Genomic DNA, 24,249 nt, shown 5'->3' with positions numbered 1-24,249 from the left:
ACTAGAATAAACATGTAATAAGACAAAATAAAGCGAATAAATGTTAATGTGATAACTTGCAAAACACAAAATTAATTTCGCATTGGCATGTATTGTGCCTATATATATCTGTATATATAGCTGTATATATATTTCATTTGAAATACAGAAATAATATCAATCAAACTATCTTATTTTTATGCTCAGATGGCAACAGCTGTGTGACCTTTTTCCGCCGATCAGAGGTCAGATGTCACGGGATGTTCATTGGAGCGATAAAGAAAGAGAACAAGAAAGTGCGCGTGGAATTGCGTGGCGGAAGTGAACGGAAACCCGTGAGAGGTCGGATTGCATCTTTGTTAGTAAATCTGATTTTTTTGTAGCAGCCTGAGCCGCACAAATAATCAGAGGAGTGAATTATAATAATCTGAGATGAACAGACAGAGACAGGCGAGAGGCGAGCAGGGCAGAGAGAGGAGGCTACCTTCAGCAGGTGGATATTGAACTGACAGGCCTATAAGAGGGAAAAAACTGCAATGTTAGTCTGCTATCTGCATACGGGACACACAGGGACTGTGGAGACACAGCAAGTCTTTTCTCTTCAGACGTCTGCTGTAGACACAGAGAGGCAGGAAACAAACGTCACAGAACAAGGAGAGGATCAGTCAGGGACAAATCACTCGCTGTCAGACACAAGCATTGGCAAGAAGCTTGGCAGACGGAAAGCATTCGACCTAGCTGTCTAGTCTTACTCGTCATTATTTCTGCTCGCAGGTGCTAGGAGAGCGTTTGAAATGAACCTAGTCGATAAAAATGTTACAAGGCGATCCAACGATGCGTCCTAATGGCGCAATACCTAGTCCCCGTTCTGTAAAGTTTAGTCTTTCAAAGTAGTTCAAACCGCTTATTCATCTGAGAATCGTGATTCCTAAACTCTGTCAAAACAACCATGACCTTCGTACGCCAGGCCTGGTTTCCACGATACCACAGAAGAAGGAAAACAGCGAAAAAGACCGTTCGATGTGGAAAAAAAACAAAACAGGGGTTTCCAAAGAGAGAGACACATAATAGAATCGTGAAGCCGAACAGTCATCGCATAAACAAACACTTGACAAAGGGATCTCAGCGCCCATCGTGTCCCTGGCATCCCTCGGCATCCCACCAACCGCGAGATCTCGCCATGGAAACGGTTGCCATGGCGATCCTGACCGTGGCTTTTTGGTCTTCGAGAGTCACGATCTAGTAGTCTAATCTGTATTATCGCGTCCTACGATTCAGCGCCGCCGTTATTTCAACGTTGACTTGACTTGAGAACGAACAGCCGCGCGGGACTCTTCGGCGCTCCTCTGGAACGACAGCGAGTCGCGAACGAACGCGTTTGGAGAGATAAACACGCACTCTCACCTCGAACTTCTGCCTCAGCTCCAGGTTGATGTCGTTCTCCTCTGGGATGGGCACATTGTAGTACTCACCCTCCTCCTGGTTTAACATCTTATACCTGCCAAACAAGAGAATATCAGGCAAAGGTGAAACATTAAACAGTGTATTGATACAATCCAGGCTTTCCAATGGCTGTCATAAATACGATATATTAAAGCTGAGATAGCAGATCTGGTCTCTGGGTTCCTGGGAACTTTCTCTCACATACACTCATTTGAAGCGGAGGGCCTCTCAGAGGACCAGAGATATTAAAATTAAATCACACTCTTTTGTCCATGGATCGTTCTGTAATTTTATAAGATATACTGTCGAAACTACACGCTGAGAGTAAACCTAAATAATAGGGACCAATTATAACTATTAAGCAGTTGCTTGTTAGCTATGACATTGGCTGTTTATTAGTACTTATATATCTCATATATATGTCTTATTCTGCGTTACCAAATTGTTTCCGTTAATTCCAACCCCATACCTAAAATTAGAGAGTGAAAATTGGACCTCGAAAATAAAGCCTGTACAACATTTTTTTTATTTTGTTTAAAGATCTTGGTAACAATTTAGGTTAGGAAACACATAAACATAATGGTTACCGTACTTCTAGACTAAATGTAAATATGCATGTACTCATCTCATATTCAGCATTCTTCAATATGGCTAAAAACTGTGAAAATCAAATTCAGAATACGACACAAACCTATAATAATCTGTAAAATAACTATTTTTATATATATATATTTAATCCTGTTTTATTAATATATGTCTTTGCGGCTAATACTATTAAGCACATTTTTTTTACATTTACGGTAACAGTTTATTTTACAGTTACACCTATCAGTCGCTTATTAACATGCATATTACTAGAATATTAGCCATATATTAGTACTAAATAAGCACATATTAATGCCTTATTCTACATCCCCAATCCTAAACTTAATAACTACCTTACTAACTATTAATAAGCAGCAAATTCTAACGGTATTGAGGAAAAAGTCGTAGTTAATAGTTAATAAATGTTAGCTATTCTAAAACGCAACCAAATTTACAGCCGGAGGGTTATTCATTTCTGGCTTTAATATTCGACATATATAAAAACAAACAAGCAAGCCCAACCCAGACGAGAAAAAGCAACACGCAAGTAACGTAAAACATTGCAACAACCGCTGTAACTTTTTTTACAGTTTGTTGTGTCAGTGCGTTTGACTCACCAGCCACTTATAGGAGCTTTGATCAGCTCCGACACACCAAAGGACATAGAGCCCATGAAGTCATTACGGGTGGTTCTGTCCCAATCCCACACCTCCACAGACAGGCGACGCTCCTTATCCGAAGGCTTTAACTTGCTGCACACAAACACACACGTGAGAAAACACTTCTACAACGCCGTCGGAAAGGCGGGTTCGCAACTGACAAGACTCACAAGATGAAGGACTCGTTCCAGGTGGGGTTGAGCGAGGAGCGGATAGTGCGGGTCTTCTGTTTGGTCTCGTTCTTGGGGTCCGGGATGAGTTTGAGCTTCACATACGGGTCTGACAGGCCATTGGGGTCCATGGGAATCAGGTTTCGGGCCTCGCCCACTTTATTAAAGAGAAAGAAATCGAATAAAAATCTTGAAACCAAACAGAAACAAGAGAAAACATCAACACTTCAGTACAATTGCGATGCCTAAACTTAACGATTGCCTAACTATTAATGAGGACCAAACTGGAGCAAGTTTACAGAGGCAAAAGTCATAGTTCGTTTGTTAATAGCGAGAATTGGACCTTAAGATAAAGTGCGATCAAGTTTGAGATAGCTAATGTTCGAAGAACATTAATAATAGCTAATGTTCTAAGCATAATTATTACGGCGATTACACACAACTGTCGATGTTTAAACGGCAATCACGTATAAAACGGGTTTCGAGGAACATATGGGTACAGAAAGCGGCGCCGTTTAAGCACGTTTTCAAGTACATTAGCATTACTCCTAAATCATTCTCAGACAGCAACTGAGCAACTGTTCAAAAAAAATGAAACGGGCGGGTTGCATTTCTGTTATCGACCAAAAGGTGGAGACGTGTCTCTTTCGGTCTTTTTCACATCAGGTAGCAACTTAAACAGAGCTCACAGTTTTTTCCCAAATCCGAATGCGCGGAAAACATCACTCAAATCTTTTAAGAAACACAGAAAAACTCAATCCCAAGGTCTGGCAGTGATAGTGGCCATTAATTTGACTCTCCGCATCGCCTACACTCGGTGGCTGACGGAGAGACGTCGACAAGAATCGAGGCTTTTTCTGCGGCTGTTGCTTAGATACGACATCTACGAGGAAGCGCCGCGTGCATCCCTTCGCTTCCACTTGCTCTTCTGAGGCTTTTCAGATAGAAAAAGATCCGCTGCTGTTAATTCCAGCTAAATCGTCTTTCTCTTTACACTTCTCTTTAACATGATGCGTTAAAAGTTGTCCCCCGCCCAAAAAAAGATGAACACCGACACCTATGAACACCTATAATTACCACATAATATAAATGTACCGTAATGCTCTCTAGAATTTGTGTTTCCCAGCTGACCAATGAATGTACATTAAATTGATTTTCCGAGGTAAGTAAACACGACAAAACATATTATATGCAAGCGTTTTAATTACATCTTTCTGGGGTTGAGCACTTTCTGCTATTCATTCGTGTTTACTTTGTGCTATAACTAGCAGAAGACAAAATGTCAAGGAAGTAGTCCGTGATGCCACACGAAGACATATTGTTTGAATTTCAGATAATTTTTCTATAGAATTTAATAGCTCAGACTTTGTTTTATTAAAAGTATTAAAGGTTCGAGGCTTTTTGCTCTTAATATATGGCAGATATGCGGAAAACACTGTTTAGTTAGCTAGTTAGCTCAAGCAGCAACAGAAAACATGGACTAAACCAGTTCTCACTATTAACTAGTTTCTTATTAGCATGCCTATTATAACAACATTGTCGGTTTATGAGTCGTTACAAAGCACATATTCTGCTTGACCACTTTGTACATCTCTAACCCGATACCTGAACTTAACTACTACTTAATTAACTACTAATAAGCGTCAAATCATGAGTTTATTGAGGCAAAATCCATAGTTAATAGTGAGAACAAATACCTTGAAATAAAGTGTGACCAAATGACAAGTAACACATTAAATTAATCTGAAATAGTATTGTTTGTTTTGTTTTTTTTCCCCCTACTGTAGCATCATATTTATTTAATCTTAGTTAATAATCCAGTGAGTTTATGAAGGCCAGAGTTGCTATTTGGCATCAGCTTCATAAGAATGTTTAGATGAAAAATGCATTTGAAACTATGGCTGATAAAATTATCATAACGTTTCCTCTTCATAATGCTGCCCATGATACGGTATGTCATCCTCAACTTCAGCCAAACGTATCTGACTGATATTAACGGATGGCGGCGTGAATTCCTAAAACGTAATCTTCAAAGGCTATTTTTACATGTGGTTTTCCATAGACGCTCCAATCGCACGAATAGCCTGAGAAATTCAGATGTGCTGTTACATAACCACCAAATGTCCGGTCCACGGCATGCTGGGTAATCTGATAATGCAGTCAGATGAGCTCGTTTCTTCCTATTGTTTATCCACAAAACAGAAAGGGTCAGCCAAGATTCCTCCGTCTGACTTCAGCCTGGAATAAACGAACTCTCGTACGAAAACAGCAATGGATCTCAATCGAAACACGAAAATGCTTGCGAAATACTTAACCTGCGAAAAGCTACCTCCACAGAAAGCTTGTGCGCATTGAATAGACACTGTTTCCAGAAAGGAAACAATGCATAACGCCAATAATACCATCTTCATCCTCCCGTTTGACGACCCATCAGCATCACCTCGACCAGCGTATCACAGCTACGCCGTCAAAGGCCTGATCTAATGCCAAAATGAGTCACAGGTAAAAAAAACAGGAAGTGAATCCCAACCGGCAGACACTAATATCACCTACAGTCACCGCTTTAAATAATAACCACAACATTTCCATCAACTGTGTGGAGAGAAACTCTTTAACCGTTATAACGCTTCCAGAATCCAGAGAGAAAGAGGCTGATAAGACTGAGCCGTACCTCAGGCAGGACCCACGGTAAGACTTACATCGCTTGAGCCCCCCGTTACAAATGGGATCCATGAGGGAAGCGCTGATAGGGACCACCAACGTGTTTAGCTCGGGCCAAGCTTAGGGGAAGAGGGGGGGGTTATGTAATAAAACCCTTAAAGAAGACAAACAGACTCCAGAAGTTCAGGCCTACAGATAGCGATCGGAACCGGAGGTCTCATACGCAAAAAAAGCTGATTGAAAACAATGCAAGAGGGGTTGATTGCGAACAGCTGGAATGCCTCTCTTCAATCTGTTTTTAATTTACAAAACGACATATGCACTTTTATCCAAAAGGGACCAGAGTTCTGTCTCTACTACAGTAGAAAGTGATAGAAGAGAATGTTTAGTCTTCAGTCTTCAGTGTCACACGAGACCATTCTTTGCTGTTTAAGAATCATTGATTATTATAAAGAAAATAAGAAGTATCATCACAGCTGATTCCAAAGTAAGAAGTCAGTTCTTTGTTCATTTAATTTTACGGTGGATTTCTACTGTAGTAGAGACAGAACTCTGGTCCCTTTTGGATAAAAGTGCATATGTCGTTTTTTACAAACAAGGCCCAATTCTATGTGGAACTTTCAGGAAGACTGAAATTGAAAGGCCATGCTGTGCTGACTATATTGGATCTGACAGTAATGTCGCAACAACTGTGAGTAAGTGTGAGTTTATTACATGGTTGCTGTTGTTACAGACAGTTTGATGAGAACTTTTGCGATGAGATGCGTTTTAACCTAAAAAACAGCAGTGTCTATCTGTTAAGGATGTCTGCTGTCAAACATATACAACTATTAGCCAATCATAGCCAAGTCCACAATACATCACGCCTATAACAGAGCATTTTAACTGGACCTATAATTAAAAAAGTTTGTTTGTTTGCTTGATTATATTCTGTTACTTCTTGAGGTCTGATAGACACGGTCTAAAATTTTTCTAGCTTTTCTGCGTTCATAGGAACCGTGCGGACTGTCTAAGAGCAGCAGCTTGCATCTCATTGGTCAGTTCGAAGAAAAATGTCTAACCCAACAGTAAAACAGTAAAACTATCACCAATATAAGACAGCTTGTGTCAGCCCAGCTACATTGATCAAGAGTTTGAGATACTACAGGCAGGCAGGAAGTTGCCAATCCCGTGGGAAATTTGCCTTGGGACATACTTGTGATTTACAGCTGGTATCTGGTGCTCCACATCACAACAGACAGTTGCGCAGTCTTACAGTTAAAGTCAAAAAAGTAAAAAAAATGTGAAATTAGTCCTAGCCGAGCATTATCGTCTAATGAAACCGGTTGACCGAACACTTCCAGCTAGCAATTCTTGTATCAACCATTTGTTTAACATCGATTCCTTAAATGATGCCCGATATTTAACCATCAGGCTAACACCCTGCACTGAAAAGCACGGCTGAATAGATGATGACTAATGTAGTGTAAATATGGATAAATAGCCAAGTTCGCAAAAACACTTTCATACCAACCGTATGGACAGAACTGTGATGTCCGATGCACTTAGGTCTTAAGAGCGTGAGTAAAAGAGGACACCCTGCCCAGAGCGTGTATTTGTGTGTATTTATTGTGTGCAGAACATGTGCACATGGATGCCGTGTTCCTGGCTGGACAAATTTAATCAAGTTCACCTCAGAGCACACAAACCCCATGAAGAACCATTTTCTACAGACACAAGAAGCGTGTGTTAATGCTTCCCTCGAATCCAGCCAATGATTGGTTTGATGGGAGACACTTTAGTATAGGGATCAATATTAACTAACTTATCATTAGCACGCCTTTTATTAACGTATTGTCTTTTATTACAACTATCGTCTTTATGACTACTTAAGCACATATTCTACATCCCTAATACTACCCAGCACCTAAACTTAACAACTATTAATAAGCAGAAAATTCGGAGTCATATGTCATAGCACCTCATGCTCACAACGCAAAACTTTGGCTATAACCATTTCCAGTTAACATAAACGTAGGCTCTCTTTGTGTCCTTTTTCGAAATCTATGGACATTTTAATGGATAATATTAATATAATGGGCCTTGAGTATTTGAGCACATTAGCGTACACTACATTATTTGTTTTTCAATGACCATGCTGTATTATCTACTTAAAGGTACAGTAGCAAAACAGTCATTTAAATTTTAAAAGGGTGGTTCTCTCAAAAATGACAATTCTGTCATCATCTACTGACCTTCATTTGATTCTGAACGCATGAGACTGTCATTCATCTTTAAAATACAAATGAGTTTTGGCAATCTCCCGAAAGTCCAAGTAATCAAAAATGCATCAAAAACTCCAAGAAGGTCATAAAAGCTTCATAAAAAAAGATATTTGGTTTCCACATGCAAGTAAATCACATCACTTCATAAAATTGGGATTAAATCGCTGGAGTCGCGTGATGCCTTTATGACATTTTTGAAGGTTAAAAATTTTGATTGCCAAGACTTTTAGATGAACAGTAATCTGCTAGGTATTCTGAAGAAGAGGTTTGGAACAACATGAATATAAGAACTGTCACGAGATGATGTGTGTGTGTGTAGTAGTAAAGAACATTTGACTAACATCATCAAGTCCATTTCAGGGCAAATAAAATGCAAACAGTGTAGAATATGGCTGCTTCATCCACTATAACCATAATAACTTCTTCCGATATACCTATACAGTAATTATCAGCGGATCAGTGTGAAAGCCCTGCTTGACTTCAGCATATCTGTGCGTGTAAGGTCAGAGATAAGCAGAGATGATATTCTCACAGCAGGGAAGAGGTGCCAGCTCACAGGAATGTGTTCACTGGAGCAAGAGTCTCTGAACGGCCACAGGCTGGCATACAAGTCTCCTCCCCCACATAAACCCCCACCATCACAGCAGCCGGGCATCAGGCCAGACATCTGGCATAAGCTAAGCTCCCTCATACCTGCTGCCTGCCCGTGTCCTGCTGCGACCCAAGTCCTCCAAACACACACACGCGCGCACACACACTCAATCTCTAAACCCACTCAACCCCCAACACATGACCTCCCATGATAGCTTAATGCTAACTGGCAGTCTGTGGAAAAACAGCATCAAAGTATTATAAAATCTGAGTAATAAGACTAATGTGAACGACTGTGTTACTGAATATTTGGTCACACTTTAGTTTGAGGACCAGTTCTCAGTGTTAACTAACTATTGGCTATGACTTTTGCCTCAATAAGCTCCTAATTTGCTTCTTTTTAATAGTTAGCAAGGTACTTGTTACATTCAGGTATGGGGTAGGTATGGACTAATATGCTAGTAATGGTGATATAGGGTGATATACTAAGCTCTCTGTTAGTCCTGTTATTGAGGCCTGTATTTAAAAGCCAAATACAAAAACAGCTATTGGTAGATTGCTTTGGTCTTCCTGAAAATGACATCCGTGTTTTTTAAAGGGGTAATATCATGTGATTTCTGTTTTTTAGTGTGGTGCGTGCACGTATAAGATCTGCAGAGTAACAAAGCTCTCAAAGTCTCTCACGAAAGGATTTATGCTACATTCTAAAAGAGAAGGCTGATCCAGAACAGGCTAAAATGGCACATTAAACACGCCCCCACATGTCTAAGTCACAGTGTGGACATATTTGCGTAATGCTTCCCAAATGTTCCACGCAAAGAAAGAAGACGTGGTTTCAGTAACCGCATGATGTTCAGTATCAGAAGACACTATGTGTTTCTGCACGAAAGCAAAAACAATGTAACTTTGAGATGACAAAATAAAAGTCTTTTTTTCCCCCCCAGTTCATGTGGGATGCTGACCTGTGACGTGAAGTCTGTCTCCGCTGACCTCGATCTTGAGAAAGAGTCTTCCTCTGCGCTCAGTGTGGTCGGTGCCGCACAGACTTGGCACGTTCATCACGCACTGCTTATGAACGTTCATGTCGCAGGCTGAGAATAAGAGAGAGAAGCATCTGTAAACACTACGGGACATAATAAAGTCGATATGACATGGCATTCACAACCCGGTTTCCTTCCGCAGTTCTTTCAACAGGAGAAATCTGTATAAGGGTATGATTTAGTATATTACAAATGTATTCAATTGTAATAAGTTGTCTATATCCACAACAGCCAATTCAGCATAATGGCTCCCTTCTTCTGCTTAATAATACTTTTAACAGGTTAATTGGAAAAAAAATGCAGTTTCTAGTTGGAATGAACGTTAAGGACGATTACATTTTTCATTTACAGAGCCACAGTTCATTAAAGAAAGCCTAATTTTTCATTTATATCATGGTATGCCTTCAAAAAAAATGCTTGGAGATTTGAAAACCGATACTTTTGAACACTACGCATTCACAGATTCATATTCAGCCGTTTTTAAATGCAGGTAACTCTCATGATACAGAGTTGTACTTGTGAGGCAAGGAGTTCTTGCATGAGTCTCACGAAACTACGATTCAACAAAACAGCTTAAACCAGCATATGAGAAAAATATTAAAATATCAGTGTTTCCCCAACAAACGTTAACACCACTGAGGGGTTTTAGGGTTGGGTTTGGTGAGTGAGTGTGTTTTTTTTCCAACTCGATAGAGCATTAAACCTTTAGTCACACTCCCCGCACATTTAAATTACGAACCACTGCAGCATGTGCTTGAACAAACATGCTAAAAACATAGCCACGGTCATGTACCGAATGCACATTTTAGCACCACTCATCGAGCATTTAACTTTGCAACTGCCGCAAAACATGTAGCAAGGAATGTAATATTGGTTTTGCTGAAACGTCGCCACGAGCGCGTATTTTCATTGAGCCTGGGTTGCAAATTTGTTTCTGGGGTTTTAATAAAATAAGTGTAGGAGCTGTACACAAAGCTATTTTAAATGCAAAACTGACTGCCACAGAAATACGATTTTTCAAGGAAATATAATTGTGAGAATTTTTGGCTAATCCACGTTCACTTTTCATTTGTATGAACAAAGCACATAATGAAAAGACTTATTGTTTGCTTATTAGCATGCCTATTATTAGAACATTAGCCATTTATTAGTGCTAATTAAGTACATGCCTTATTCTAAATGACCTTATTCTACGTCCCTAATCCTAAACGTAATAACTACCTTACTAACTATTAATAAGCAAGAATTTATTGAGGGAAAAGTTATAGTTAATAGCCTTTCACGCTTAGAATAACATGCGCCGATGAATTCTTTTGAAGGTTAATTTCATGTTGACGACAAGCAAATCTTTTTCGTTGGAGTGTTTTTACTTGGAAACGTATATATCAGCATGGCTTTTGCTACCGGGCAGCAGCGAGCGAGGCTGAAGTTGAAATGCGGAAACAGAAAATCGCTGTTGTGCGTCGTCTCGGAGCCAGAGCGTTCGAGAGGAACAGGTTCAAACGACGGAGGCATCTACGCAAAATGCAAAACCTAAGCACGTCTGACCTCATAACGGACGAGAAAAGCAGAAACAGACGAATTTGGCAGGCCTAAGGCAGGAGCTGCCCTTTTATACTGATCCTTTTTAATTTGTTGCAGGTTTCAATTGGTTAAGAGAAGATGTTCTTGAGAGAGTGCAAAAGGGCAAGGTTCTCACTCACTGTCACATTTCATCCCCTGGTGGATGAGGCCGTACAGCAGTGATCCACAGTGGTCGCAGAAGGTGGGACTGCCGTAGCTGTGGATCTTAAACTTGTGCTTGCTCCTGGGATCCTGGAGAAAAGCGGCAAAGAGAGGAATCGTTTAAAAGCCGAACTAAAGAAAGAGGTCGGGGAGAGTCTGATGCAACTTGCATGTTACGAGCATTTATGCAATGAGACCAGGTAGGCAGGCTTTTCTGCAATCAAACCTGGGTAAACCTGGGTAAAGGTGCTGAATTGATTGGAAAGGTGCTTCTGATTGGAAGATGTAGAAGATTAAGAAACATCTACTCAGAATTCTACAAAAAAACGAAACAAAATAACATATTTTGAGGAAGTAACTAATTAGGTTATGACATATGATATTTTAAGACACTTTAGAGCAAGTTCATCTTTTCGTCGCGCGAACAAAGCAAACTCTGAGTTTCAAAAGTCTGGCTACAAGAAACCAGTTTTTGATGGTTCATACGGAGTAGAGAGTTCATTCTTCCTGCTTAAAGTGAAACCGCTGCTTGCTGGTACTAAACTAAACACTGCTAAGGTGTTGTGGGTGGTTGCTTTTTCCATTCATTTTATCATGTGCCAGGTTAAAACTGTAAGTTTGAGCAGCAGTAGCAGTGAGGCCTGGCTTCACTGAAAATCTGGAAGGAGAACTGGGAGGAGAATTCCAAGGTCAACTGCGAACTAAAAAAACTAAAGCAGTTACCTAACGGAGGCTGACCGCATCGGCAGGTCAAATGCGTCGCTGCGGTTTCTGTCCAGAAGCAGGAAGCTAATCATAAGTCTGTGGGGTTATTTCACTGGGCCATGCAAATGGGGCAACCAATTAATCTGTCCTTGAGCGGTCTGAAATTAATGAGAATGTGAATGTAGTTAAGGGGGCCTCAAGTTTTCCCATAACCCAACCATTAATCTGACATTAATAAAGAGCTGTCAGACTCTGGCTTTACTGCACATCAGAACTGCGAGGAACGCTGAGTCGAGTGTCACTTTTAGGAAGCGCTTTCTATTTCTGTAACAGTTGCAGTTTTAATCTAGTTTCAATCTTAAGCTTGACAAATTAGGTAAACTCAATTGCGCACAAAAAAGTAAACCCAGAAAAAAGTATTAGAAGATGAGAGCGCTAGGCTCCATTCTGATTAGCTGCCTTTGAGCCAGGCTGCACAGGTTTATACCAATCCACTGAGAAACAAAGTAGTGTTTACAAGTTCCCGGGTTGCTAATGAGTATTTCTGACAAAGAACTACAAAGTTCACAAGGTTTATTTGATATGTATTTCGGTATTTGAGGTATTAATTAGCCTTGAGATAAACTGGATATCCTTGAGTCCAACACCATTCGGCTTTGTTTTCAGAACTATTACCCATTATTATACAGAAGGCTGCACTATTATTCAAAATAGTTGCCGTGCACTCTGGTGCACATCTATTTTTTCTGGTGTTTATGAATTTATATCAGAATTATCTGCCTCTCAGCGTTGCATCAAAAATAAAAGATGATCGCTGAATGTCAGATTTAACTGTTCTTCTTTGACAGTTCTTTCAACGATCACTGCTTCTTCCTGTCTAGATCCTAGCCAGGATGACATGTAAAGTGCTGCGCGACTTCAAGTCAATAATCAAAAGCCTGCATGCACAAGACTTTACGCACGCTATTAGAAATGCAGTGTAGTAATTGATATTTCAGATACTGAAGAGCGGAAAATAAGTAGCTGTGTTCGGATCCGCCTTGCGCGGTGTGCTATTTCCTCCAGACAGCTTTTGTCACCCTGTACTAAGTACTAATTGAAAAGGCCAGAGTGCAAGCAAAGCAAAGCAGATGCAGTCTGTGCACCAGCCTCCTGGCCAATGGAGGAGCGTGTGATGAAAACAAACAGTGGACCGACCCCGAGAACCCCGTGATTGGCACGGAATGAGTCACTGAAGCGCTCTAATTAGTACCTTGGCGTCTTAACTAGCATTTGGGCTATTTTTTCCCCCGTTGCTGGCTAGTCTCAAGCTGCTGCGACAGAATTATGGCACAGCACTAGCTATCGATGGCTGCAACCCAATTTCTATACTTCTACTATGCACTAAACATATTTACTTTGCTGGTGACGGGAAAGGACATAGCTCTGAGCAGATGGTCAGCCAGTAAACCGGCACTGGGGCGCGCGCTATGATAGCATTTCTTTGTTATGTACCGCTTGCGCAAATGCTGTGTTTAAAATCTCAGTAATACTTAGTCTGAGGACCGATTTTCAGTATTACCTGCTAAACGATCTTAAATATGCCAATTTATCAGAGAAACCTGTGCCCCTAAACTCATGCGGTAGCGAAAGTAATAAATAAAAAAATCATTTTATAAACTGCATTTAAAACGAAACAATTAACAGCTACCAGCCAATTGAGTTAAACACGTCATTGAACAGTTCATCGTGCTGGAGCAACGGTGAACTTTTGAACTCCACATCTTTGAAGTTATTAGAGGCCTGCCTGTGCCTCTCTTTCATTTCCGCGGTCTCTTTCTCTCATGTTTATCCTCATTTTCCCTACATTCAGTCATCCTGTGTGTTCCGTCTCTCTGTTCATGCCATTCGCGATACGATCAGCTTTACTGCTGGCCGATGAATCGGTCACGGATGAAAATAAAAGCTCATCTTCAGCCTATGTCTTTTTCCTCCTGGGATGAGCCGAGGATTGAAGGACGGGTCGGTATATATGTGTGTGAGTTTTCACTGCAGGTGTCCGTGTGTGCAATGTAGCCAACGCGCATATGACCTTTAGTTCCTGGGCAGAGCAGCTCCACACTTCCACACTTGCCATTTTTTTTTCCATGGCTGGTGTCCACAGCTCAGTGTGAAATCCAAAGACACAGTACAGGACAAAAGACAGCTCGCTGCCTCCGTCAAACGCCTCTGATGGGTAAAAGTCAAAACTGTGAGAGGAATCCAGGAGATGGACATTTCGTGGAATATTTAAGACTGTTTCCTCATGAGCAGAGGCCCATTACGTGCGTGATGCTGTGAACCTGTGATGATTATGGCTATGTTTAGACCGCAGGCAAATCATATATCTGTGCCATCCCTTTACACTTTTTGCTGCATTTGCTCTGTAAAAATGCCTCTGAGACAGTTTGATAAGCTCTAAAACTGCTCAAAAAACCAGCAGACCACACCAGCAAATCACATCGCTTTTAACTTCTTTTTACCCAAGAGAGCTATAAATGACAGGCTATCCAATTCTGCTGAGATTTCTAGGCGTTTTGTGGGCACACTTTCCGTGTGTGAGGTTTATGCACAACCTGTGCTTTCCACGCACAAAACAACCAAATCTAGATCAGTTACCTAATCCGGTTTGGCTGCTCCGAGGAGACACCGAGGAGAACATACGGTGTCCTTCAAGAAACAGACTGTTGGCAATGGGCAGATATGTTTTTTAAGAATGCTGGCACTTACATGAGGGGAAGATTTAATCTCTGAAGTAAAAGATCATTTCTGGACAGGACGCCGATACTATTTTACACTAAAGGCAAAAAATGATTTGAATAAGATTGAACCTTTCTGACTTTAACTTTCAGAAAAGAACAAAAATGACATCTTAACCGGTCTATCCATGATGTCAAACCTAGCATGAAAGCATTTGCTGCATACTGGAAGCCAGCATTAGTTAGAATTAAATGTCACTAAAACATCTTATTTGCTTCGACGTGGCTTAATATTTTGCGTTGTATTATTAATACAAAGCTTTTTGTGTTATCTGTTATCTGAGCATCATGTAATTATGCTCATGTTAAAGTTGCTATTTAAATATATACTGGTAAATATTTAGTTTTTATGTTTTAAGCATGTTAATCATGTTCTGCTCAATGTGGGAAGAATCTATTAAGCGCATATTAATGCATTATTCTACATACATTTATTCTACAAGCCTAATCCTACCCAATACCTAAACCTAACAACTACCTTACTAACTATTAATAAACAGCAAATTAGCAATGTATTGAGGGAAAAGTCATAGTTAACATTAAATAAGTCAAACGTTGTGGGCTATACCATGGAAAGCTACGCTATTAACAGTCGAATGCCATTATTAAACAATAAATCGTAATTAGTCGCTAAAAATGGATTTTAAAATCTGATTGCTTTGCGTAATTGTCTTTATGATGCCACACATTAAAACGGAGCAGGTACATACTGTATATGATCATCGCTTCATGTCGATAATTAGCTGACTCGTTACCTGCAAATGAGTGGAAGAACCTGTTTTTCCATCTGTATCATATGATGCACATTTCAAGCACGGCTTGATTCATTAACGTACAGTTAGCGGTAAGCAGCTACATCCTTAGCCGTTTTATTTGTCAGACACAGCACTAATCGATCCGGGAAAGCTTTAGGGAATCCTGTTACAAAAATACTAACGTGCCTATATTAGACGCGTCTGTTTTATCTGGTTAAAGAGGCATCGATTGAATGATGCTGAAATGCGCCTCTCTAACGGTGTGTGATATTATTTGAGGATGCATCGCTGCAAGGACAAATGTTTTCAAATGTTTCAGTTTTTGTATTTCAAAATTTGTTCATTCTGAGTGAAATGTGTTCCAAAGCCTTTCTTCTTAATATATAAAGTCCATCAAGTAACACTGACTGTAATAAAAACGGCATGATATCAAACGGAGAACCGCTCTGGTTTCTACCGCTTTCACAAAACTCATTCGAAAACTTGTAATTACACATTTTACAAAGACGTGAATGGTTTTTGCCGAACAAAAACTGTGACAGCAATCCTGTCAGTGGTCCAGTAAAGTTGAGCGACTCAGAACGGCACCCCGCTGCTCTTTATCTAAAAATATGCCAGGAAAGCTTTCTTCTCAAGCTTCTCAACTAGTTTTAGACGTCTTTGTGAGAGCGTATTAATTCTGTCTGTACAGCACTCTAAATCGACCGCATATTGCGTGTTTGTCAACCAAAGCCTCAATATATAGTTCAAATATATTGCTCCACCGTCACTCCTGCTGCAATATTAGCATTATAAAGTTCAGAGGTTTTTAAAATTCTATCTGTCTGCTGAGTATTCCTTCTACATGACTCTATAGCAGTCTACTCTGACATTATTTATGTATTAGTTGATGTAGTTAAAGTTACTCACAACTAGTAGAATATCTAAAGTGCACTATCAAAATAAAGTGCAACCGCTGTTTATTATATTTAATAAAGCACATTTTCTGCAGAACCATATTTCTGCCTCCTAAGCCTACACAGTACCTAACTTAACAACTATGTCAATAGCAAGAAATGAACATAGCAATAAATGTAACCATATATACTATATGATTGAATACGTATATGTATTATGTCATGTATATACACTTTCTGAAATTAAAAATCAGACCGCTTTCATATTCTTGGTGTTTGTATGAATATCCATGCATAGTTACTACATGTCACAAGCGGTTATAAAACGTTAAGCGTCTAGATATAAGTTTGTAAAACCTTAATGCTGAGCATGTATTCCTCAGGCTATTATTAAATCCAGATTTAAGTGAGAAGTGTGTGCATCTAGTGACTCTTTATCCTAAAATGACACTTGATCGAACATTACAAACATTCTCATTGGGCTTGGAGGATGATCTACTGTAATGCAGAAAGCAGATGGGATGATAATGTAATGGCTGTGTTTCCTGTGTGAGACGAGCACGCATGAAGCCCGGAGCTCTGTTGTTAAGATCTGGCTGATGCTTAGCTCTCGCAGACACAATCATCTGAGCTGTTATCCCCGTGCCACCCGAGGTTAACATTTGCATTTGATTTCACTGTTAAACCGACAGACCAAAGATGTCACGGCTGCGTTACTGGGAAAAAAAAGAGCTTCAGATACAATGGATCGATGTAAGTGCAGCGAATGGTGAGGAAGGCACATGATAACAATCATACCATGGACAACTGATATGTTGCTATGGCGATGAGATGAAGACAGCTGCACTGCTGCTGTATCACAGGATATTGTCATATTCTACAATAATACTTCTTATTATAGCTGTAAATATCACATACCGAACCAAGATGCTAACGGGTATTAATAAACAGTCAATATGTTAATAATAGCCGACTAGTTAACAGTGAGAATCCCTGTACTAAAGTGTTACTAAAAACACAAATCAAGTTTCTCCATTGCTAAGCTAAAAATGAGACAATCATAAAAACTATACAGAACAGTCTTTGATTTAATTTACTTGATGGGGTCGTCACAATGAAATTATCTGCAGATTATTTGGCGCAGGTTTTACGGTGGATGGCCTTATAATGTTAAAGAGAACTTTAAAGCAGCGTATTATTGCTAACTACTTTCTAAATGCCTTCACACCAGGACTACGTCGCTTAAAATGTTATCTAGGTAGACAACTAATAATATACAATACCCAAAATTAGTACATTTTCTTAGAAATTCAATTCAACTGATCTTTCATAACCTCACAATATAGTTTTGTTGATTTTTTTTTGACAATGTGAAGCGTGTGATGTTTCAGATTACGCCTCAATATCTGTCAGATGGATTATTGCATTTCTGGGAATTCTATATTGCCTGTGCATTCTGCTTAGCCAATAAAGATTTCCCAGAAACTCAATAATCATTTCCCAGAAGCTTAATGAGCATGTTGTTATGACAACCTATAGTATTTTTGAACTAAAAGACGACTGGAAAACATCAAAAGGCAAGCTCTGTTTAATTAATCAAATAAAATATAGGTGTATGCATATACTGTATGCATAAAGAAATATGTCGAATATGTTCATAAAATCTAATTGACCGAAAGGTAGATTAAATAGTGCATTCACGTGCACGTATGTCATCAAACATTCATTATATTCAGCGTAATCTCGCCATAATCTCTTTGGATGTATGCGGAGATTATAAAATATAATCTTAAAGGACTGCGGTGAGAGGATCAAAACGCCATCATATTTCCATCACCGTATCTGCCTTTCCGCAAAGGATTTATAAAATCTGAAACGCAGGAGACAGAATGAGACAAACTCTTGTTGGGTTATCCGACCCATCGGCCCTGGCTGAAACAACGGCATGAAGATCGAGCTGTTAAGCTTGTAGCTGCGCTGTGAAATCATTAGGATCATAATAGGAATTTGAATAATTAATCCGTGTGTGCCGCTTCATTTGATCTAGACAGCCGACGGCTCAATAGCTCGATCCATAATCTGTCATGCACACTCTGAATGAGACTCGTGATTGGATTGACGGCACCGATTTCATTGACATGATTTATAATCCGAGGAATGGATTGGCAGTCGCTCTGGAGGTTTTTATTGGTCTGTTCTGATTTATTTGTTAGCGTAAGTGTTAGGAAAGCTGGAAGGTAAAGGCATGGTGAGCTATCACACGGTTATAACATCATTATTAGGTAGTTACTATTAAAAATCATATATAGTTACAACGACAACAACAACGTTGAGATATCATTGTATATGCTGTGTTTCCATGTAAAAATGATCCAGAATGCACCATTGTATTAGCCCGTTTCGTGTTTATTTTGTTCTGGTTCCAACATTAAATACAATCGGAAATCATTAGCAAATCAAACAGTCTGCTGGGAAAATCATGCTAATGTTGTTCTGCATGACCCATATCAGGAAGTATCAATTAGCAGATGGCAGTGGCTGTAATTGATAATGTGTTATTGACAAAAGGCTCTCTCGCTCTTGTGAAACAGCTCACCGCGAACCTGAACGTTGAATTAAACCGATCATGCTAAATGGTTCCTGTTTGTGTCATTTTCATGCAAAAAAAAACGAAAAGCGTATTTAAATGCACAACGCAAATTTCCTCAAAGACAAACGAGGCGCATCTCATTACAACCCCCCTGTCCCGCTGGGAGATAAAAACACACATTCATTAAACTGCAGGATAGACTTATCAAAGCCCATCAAGGGGATGAATTCAGACACATGCATAATATCCACTTTCAGGTGTGCTTGAAACTGTAGTGCAGATTAGCATTGACTGAAATGTGCGTTTGCTGTTTGTATGAGAGGTGTTTCATTAAACTGGAAAATGCCAGTTGATCTTGACGCATACAGTATACTTGGTGAATCTCTAATGTTGACTGTGTGAGTTGATATCAGACAAAGGCTAAGGTCCAAATAACATACGAGACAAAAAGTGTCTTAGATTTGGGGGTTTCATCAAATAAAGGGAACGTTAAAATTCTGTATGGTAGTAGGCTATGCCAAACAGAGCCACAGCCAGATACACTTGCACACATCCACTCAGGGCTCAGGTTGACAGTTCTGTGATGAAAGACGCGATGGGTCACTCTGTTAAAGGCATCTGTCTTCTGCCACAGTGTCATATTGTGCTCCCTGTCTTGTTTTATTCATCTGTGAATCTGCTAGCATTGAATCAATCACCCTGCACAGGCTAATAAGGACCATGCCTCTCTGATACACGTCCACAGCTAATAGACCAGAGAAGAACCGCTCTTTAAAGCCCTACGAGTTACGTCCTCCTCTTCACTTCTTTACATTGTGAGGGATCCAGCGCTCAGCAGCACGTAATGACACGCCAGCAGACAGTAATAATTGGGAAGTTACTCTTGTGCTTTCAGGAAATACAGGCTGACTGCTTTCTTAAAGAAATCTCTGCCTCCAGAGGAAATCTCACAATTCTACTGGAAGTAATACGTAGCAGAATCGAGAGCTAAAAGTGCAGGAATGCTGTTAATACTCGGCAAGCCCATGTTCTTCCATGCATACACCTTTTCTCTTTAAATTCCCTCAAGCTTCAATTATTGGCCAGCCTAAACCCTGTCCACCAATTAATAACCACGACAAGCTCGAAAGAGACCTGAGCTTCCTGTGTGCATGAGAGAGGATATTGGTGGTCGCCGAGAACTTAATTGGGTTGTGTTTTCAATCGACTGTTAGAGCTATTTATAACGCTCAGGATACGCCCCTCTCGCTGTCTCTGGGTAGCGCTTTATCGTCGTCTTGCTAGGTACAGCGCGCGGCATGCAGCTTTTCAGGAAACACACGCCTGTGCTCACTACAGTGATGTTGTGCGATTAAAAAGAACAGTACACCTAATCCATTTGTAATTTTTAGAAACATCTGCCAGTAGATGGGCTGACGTGAATATTTCTAATTACAGTTAATTAGAGTTTTAAAGATGACTGAAGGAAAGTATGTTTTTCTCTGCGGGGATGACATAACGGAGCTATTATTAGATTTTTGTAAAGTAGCTTGCTACTTTCCAAGAACACTGCCCTGGAGAGTAGTCAATAAACTAATTATGTCAAGGTTTGTACTATGTGTGTGTGCCGTTCTGGTATTTAATACATTATGGGGACCAGATGTTTTGAGGGTTCGAGTTGGGGTAAGCGTATAGAATAGAAATAAATAACCTAGTTAATTGTTCAAATTGTTTAAATCAGCATCTCATCTCATCTAGGTAGCACTTTAGTTTAGGGATCAATTCTTACTATTAACTAGTTGCTTAATAGCATACATATTTCTAGCATATTGGTGGTTTATAAGTAAACCACATATTAATGCCTTATTCTGTAGGACCACAAATTTAGGTGCCTTAATCCGACCCCACGCCTAAACTTAATAACTAACTTACTAACTATTAATAAGCAGCATATTAAGAGTTTGTCCAAACATGGACAAAGATTTAAGTGCATTACAGACAAACACAAGTAACTGCAAAGCTCTAGATTACCTTAAAGCTGATCGAAACTCAATTTTGATTTCATGTGATCTTTTTTGCAAAAACCACAGCCAATAGAATGACTAATGCTCCATGTGCGGCACAGGTAGACTATCCATGACAGCTCAATAACTGAGAGCAGAGAGACATCTCCATAACTCCTACTCCAGGCTGAATCACAGGCCGAGGGAAACCTTTCAGGTCTCAGAGCTCCCAGTCGAACGACTTCACATTTGATGTGATTAACTTCACGTCTAGACTCCCGCGAGCTATCGCAGCAGAGAGAGGGAACTCTCGGCGGCGTGCGCATCGGTAAAGGGGGCGTCCCTGAGCTACACATATCAATAAGCCACCCGTGTCTCATTTCGAAAGAAAGAGAAGAAAAGCAGAACGTTCTCTCTCATTTCCTTTCTCCGGGATGCGTGGTTACGCAGCGCTGCTGCGGAGCGTCATCTCTTCTGCATTTTTTTTTCCGTACAACAATGCACTTCTAAGCATCTGCGGTTTGATTTCCATGAACAGTTTCTCAAGGGGAGGGGCTAGAAACTGCAAAGATGCAAAGAAAATGAGTCTGAAAAACACCGACAGCGGCTGCACGCGGCTCCGAAAAACGGGCGATAAGTTTTCCATGATATTTATTAGCATTTATTGTAAACATCGGCTCTGCTGGGTATATGTGAGACTGGTATGTTTAGACTTAACTAAATCTGTATTTTAACTCAGCAGTACTGACTAATGACTCCATAGAAAGAGTGAGCAATCAAGTCATAATAAATGTATTTTCTATAATAATCAGACTTACAAAAAAGGGGACATTCAAAAAGAGCGTTTTTTATTATTCTCTCAGTTCACTAAGTTGTAGAACTGCAAGCTTGATAAAATGTGGCAAAAATGTGGTTTTGTTGGACTCTTGCGAATGGTTCCCTTTAATCAATGGAGCTGTCAACACTGCGCAATAAATCTCTTATTTACAACGCGTCTATGTGTCCTTGTCTTGTTTTGTCGCATCACTTCCTTGCGGCCTTCGTTGGGCGTTACACCGCCTACATTGCACACGAACGCCGTGGCATTTAGCAAAATACAAAAGAAGATGTTTCTTCATCACTCCTGTGGTTTAGCTTCACGATCACTCATTAGGACTGGCTGTCGTAATTGACGGGCCTTAAGACGTCTGCATTAATGAGACATGTCTGGGACCGGCTCCAAAGCTCAACAATAAATCTAAATGGAATGCTATTTCACGTAATCGCAGTTATTTGAGCTATTTTGGCTATTTGTGCACGCTCGTTCTTCGGTTCAAAACATTTGATGATTCAATTATTAAAAGGACAATTTTTTCGTTAAAATGAGAATACACACACGGCTTTTTATAGATGCGACGGATCTGATTAGAGCTGCTTTACGGCAGAATTTAATTCAGTGGTCATCACCGAATCTCTGTTTATTACTATAAAGCTATTTGTACATAAAGTGACATGTAAGCAAAGGTGATTTAGAACTAGGATTTATATAGTTAACTAGCAAAAACAGAAAAAGTTTTCCAATTCGTTTCCAATTGATCAGTTTTGCAACATTAACAGTTATGCTTCTGTTTGTTACTGAAAAGCAGTGAAAGCTAAATAATGAACCAAAACACTGCACCGGTCAAACCTTTTCTTCTTATAACTACAGCAAAAAATTCCCTGCCACTTGCACATTCTGATAAAAGTCTCACTGGTTCAAGAAGAAAGATCATAATAAACTGACGATGCTGCATGAAGAGAGTTTGCGCTATTTGCTCTTGTCGAAGCTCCGTGTGTGCTTTGATGCTCCCCGAAGCTTTGAGGCTGTCTCCTGCTGTCTCTACGCTTGTCAGACGGTCTGATCAGACCAGGTGAAGGTGTCTGGGGCCGTTCTATTTCCGGCCGCAGGTAAAGAGAGTCGACAGACCCAGGAGGCCACAAGCAGGAAGAGGCCTTGTGCAAGGAAAAGACCACGGAAGACATTCGTCTATTAGCTAAATATAACTACAAACCACTTCAAGAGCCAAACTTCAAGGTGACGATGTCCCAGACAGGGAATGCGGGGAAGGATTATCAGATTTTTAAAATATAAATAAAATAAAAAATCTTAGTTACAATTGATATTTGACTACAGGTTTTACATGCACATCTTTAGCATGACATTAAAAGCTTTGCTTGCTAAAAACCATGACCTACGAATCTGACGACAGAAGGCACGTAAATAGAATATTATGTAGAACAGGTTTTTCAGCAATAATTTCATCATGTCTACAAGGAAGAGATGTTGACAACTTGATAGGGCTGAAACACACACACACACACACACACACACAGAGCACTCCAGCGCTATGCCATAACTCCAGCGTGCATGTATCTGAAAAGTCATTAGAATTCTGAAGCCTCATTTCTTTGATGAATGCACCAGTGATCCTCAGAAGAGCTGATTGCATTTCCACTAAATCAAGAGTTCGGTTAGAAGATTCAGAGTTTCTTGAAATAATCAATGAAACAGCAGCTGTTTCGGAGCAATCGCTCCAATAGAGTGCTTTATATTTTATGCATCAAAACACCAAACCACAGACTGATGGGTTTCACAAGGGAGACGGGGGACAGAAACGGTATTAGGAGAAAGCGGATGGAGCTGGAATCGGTTCAAATTAATTACTTCAATAAATCACAGTTAATCACATTTGCACGTGTCGTATAATCACATATTAACTTAACTAATGAACCGCAGGCTTTGTTTTGAACTCTTACTTTACTTTGAAAATGATGCAAAAGACCTGGATTACAGGTCAGGGACCAGGAGTTGTTAATTGACATGCATTTTCGGTCAACTCTACACTTTTTAATGAAATTGAATTAACGTCGCGCAATCATCTGCTGAGGAGTAAAAATGCAATTTCTAATAATGATCTCAAAATGTCATTTTTAAGTAGGTCAAGAAGGAAGCTGACTCAAGAGAAGAGAAGGAAAGTCGCTTGTTTCAAACCAAACCATCTTCAGAGTGATTGGAGGTCATTCATTCAATGAGGTGCATGAAATATGATATTGCGGCTGAGATTTCACAGGCGTTGTTTGCATATTCCGTCTCTCTTAATTGAAAACGCCGCGCTCGCCGCGAAGCTGCTGCCTTGTGGATTAGCAACAGCGACAGAACATTTGTCTAGAAGTGATAAAACCGTTCGTCGAAAACGCGAAGTGCTAAACGCGAGCCATATAAGCTGAACTATTATCCACTTGGGCTCCGCGGATCCTGCGCAATCCTTGAAATGTTCTGCTTCCACGATATTGAATTTACCCAGCCGAGCATCCATGCAGACCACCACGAGGAAAGCCAGGAGTCGTGCCGTTCATTTAGTTTCTCCCTAACAGCGCCCGAGATGGATTAGTCTGTTCGTGAGAAACA

At 40.1% G+C, this 24,249-nt stretch overlaps 1 protein-coding gene across 8 annotated transcripts in view; it reads right to left on the bottom strand.

The window, feature by feature from the left end:
- LOC122334878 (protein kinase C alpha type-like) overlaps positions 1–24,249 on the bottom strand; it is a 57,847-nt gene that overhangs the window by 19,294 nt on the left and 14,304 nt on the right. For 5 of the 8 annotated variants that reach the window (XR_006248835.1, XM_043232783.1, XM_043232794.1 and 2 more), the window contains exons 2-7: positions 11,096–11,207; positions 9,315–9,443; positions 2,837–2,993; positions 2,625–2,759; positions 1,384–1,477; positions 464–493 (exon numbers count right to left, since the gene is read on the bottom strand). Coding sequence is in view for 7 of the 8 variants with exons in the window: in XM_043232783.1 (XP_043088718.1) it covers positions 464–493; positions 1,384–1,477; positions 2,625–2,759; positions 2,837–2,993; positions 9,315–9,443; positions 11,096–11,108 (558 nt within the window). In the remaining variant the exon portion in view is untranslated. The remainder of the gene's footprint in view (positions 1–463; positions 494–1,383; positions 1,478–2,624; positions 2,760–2,836; positions 2,994–9,314; positions 9,444–11,095; positions 11,208–24,249) is intronic. The other 3 variants (XM_043232788.1, XM_043232797.1, XM_043232766.1) reach the window with 2 other exon arrangements.

The sequence above is a fragment of the Puntigrus tetrazona genome, chromosome 3 (genome assembly GCF_018831695.1).
Source record: "Puntigrus tetrazona isolate hp1 chromosome 3, ASM1883169v1, whole genome shotgun sequence".
Lineage (NCBI taxonomy): Eukaryota > Metazoa > Chordata > Actinopteri > Cypriniformes > Cyprinidae > Puntigrus > Puntigrus tetrazona.
The sequence above is the reverse complement of the archived record's forward strand: the minus strand, read 5'-3'. Positions and strand labels throughout refer to the sequence as shown.